Raw genomic sequence first — 873 nt, 5'->3', positions numbered from 1 at the left:
CCGTCGTTGATCACCACGGTAACATACCATACTTCCACAGGCTGCTCAGAGCGAGGACGTTACAGTGATGTCACTCTGTCTGTGTCTGCAGGTAAAGTGGTGGACATCTACTCTAAGTTTGACGTCATTGTGAGTACACCAGTGTGTGTGTGTGTGTGTGTGTGTGTGTGTGTGTGTGAGCGGCGGGTCATGTGACAGCAGCAACATGATGTCACGTGTCCACAGAACCTGGCAGCAGAGAAAACCTACAACAACCTGGACGTGACGGTGACTCAGGCGCTGAGGCACCGCTCCCAGTACTTCGAGGGAGTGATGAAGTGCAACAAGCTGGAGACGCTGGAGACCATCGTGGACCGCATCGTGAAGGCCGAGGTGTGTGAGCACGCACACACACACGGGATTGAACCACCGACCGGCTGATCAGTAGATCCAGCCCAGCTGAAAGCATCCGTGCAGGTTTCTGTACAGGTGCTGCAGCCTGAGCACAGGTCAGATTCAGGTCAGCGGGGAGTCTGACCACGAGTCACTGTTCTCGAGCCAATGAGATCTGTCGCTTCTGCTGTGTCGTTATCCTCAAAATAAAAGGCAAACGTATTGTTTCATGTGTTTGCAAACAATCGGTGTGAAAATCTGTCCTTGCTCATCATCATCACACACTTTTTAAATGTGTGTGTGCGCAGGTTCACCGGCTGGTGGTCGTCGATGAAGAGTCTCGCATTGTCGGTATTGTCTCTCTGTCTGACATCCTGCAGGCGCTGGTCTTAACCCCTGCAGGTACACACACACACACACACACACACACACACACACACACACACACACACACACACACACACAGGCTCTGTAAATGCACAGATAGAGCTGGGTGTCATC

General features: G+C 52.2%; 1 protein-coding gene across 1 annotated transcript in view; it reads left to right on the top strand.

Moving 5' to 3' along the window:
* Positions 1 to 873, top strand: part of LOC102201675 (5'-AMP-activated protein kinase subunit gamma-2) — a 19,380-nt gene that overhangs the window by 16,448 nt on the left and 2,059 nt on the right. The window contains exons 10-13 of the mRNA XM_013915407.1: positions 6 to 18; positions 92 to 129; positions 226 to 372; positions 681 to 774. Of these exons, the coding sequence (XP_013770861.1) occupies positions 6 to 18; positions 92 to 129; positions 226 to 372; positions 681 to 774 (292 nt within the window). The remainder of the gene's footprint in view (positions 1 to 5; positions 19 to 91; positions 130 to 225; positions 373 to 680; positions 775 to 873) is intronic.

Source organism: Pundamilia nyererei, unplaced genomic scaffold, assembly GCF_000239375.1.
Source record: "Pundamilia nyererei isolate P.nyererei 1_Seehausen unplaced genomic scaffold, PunNye1.0 scaffold00299, whole genome shotgun sequence".
NCBI classification, from domain to species: Eukaryota; Metazoa; Chordata; class Actinopteri; order Cichliformes; family Cichlidae; genus Pundamilia; species Pundamilia nyererei.
This window is presented reverse-complemented; position numbering and strand designations above follow the sequence as displayed.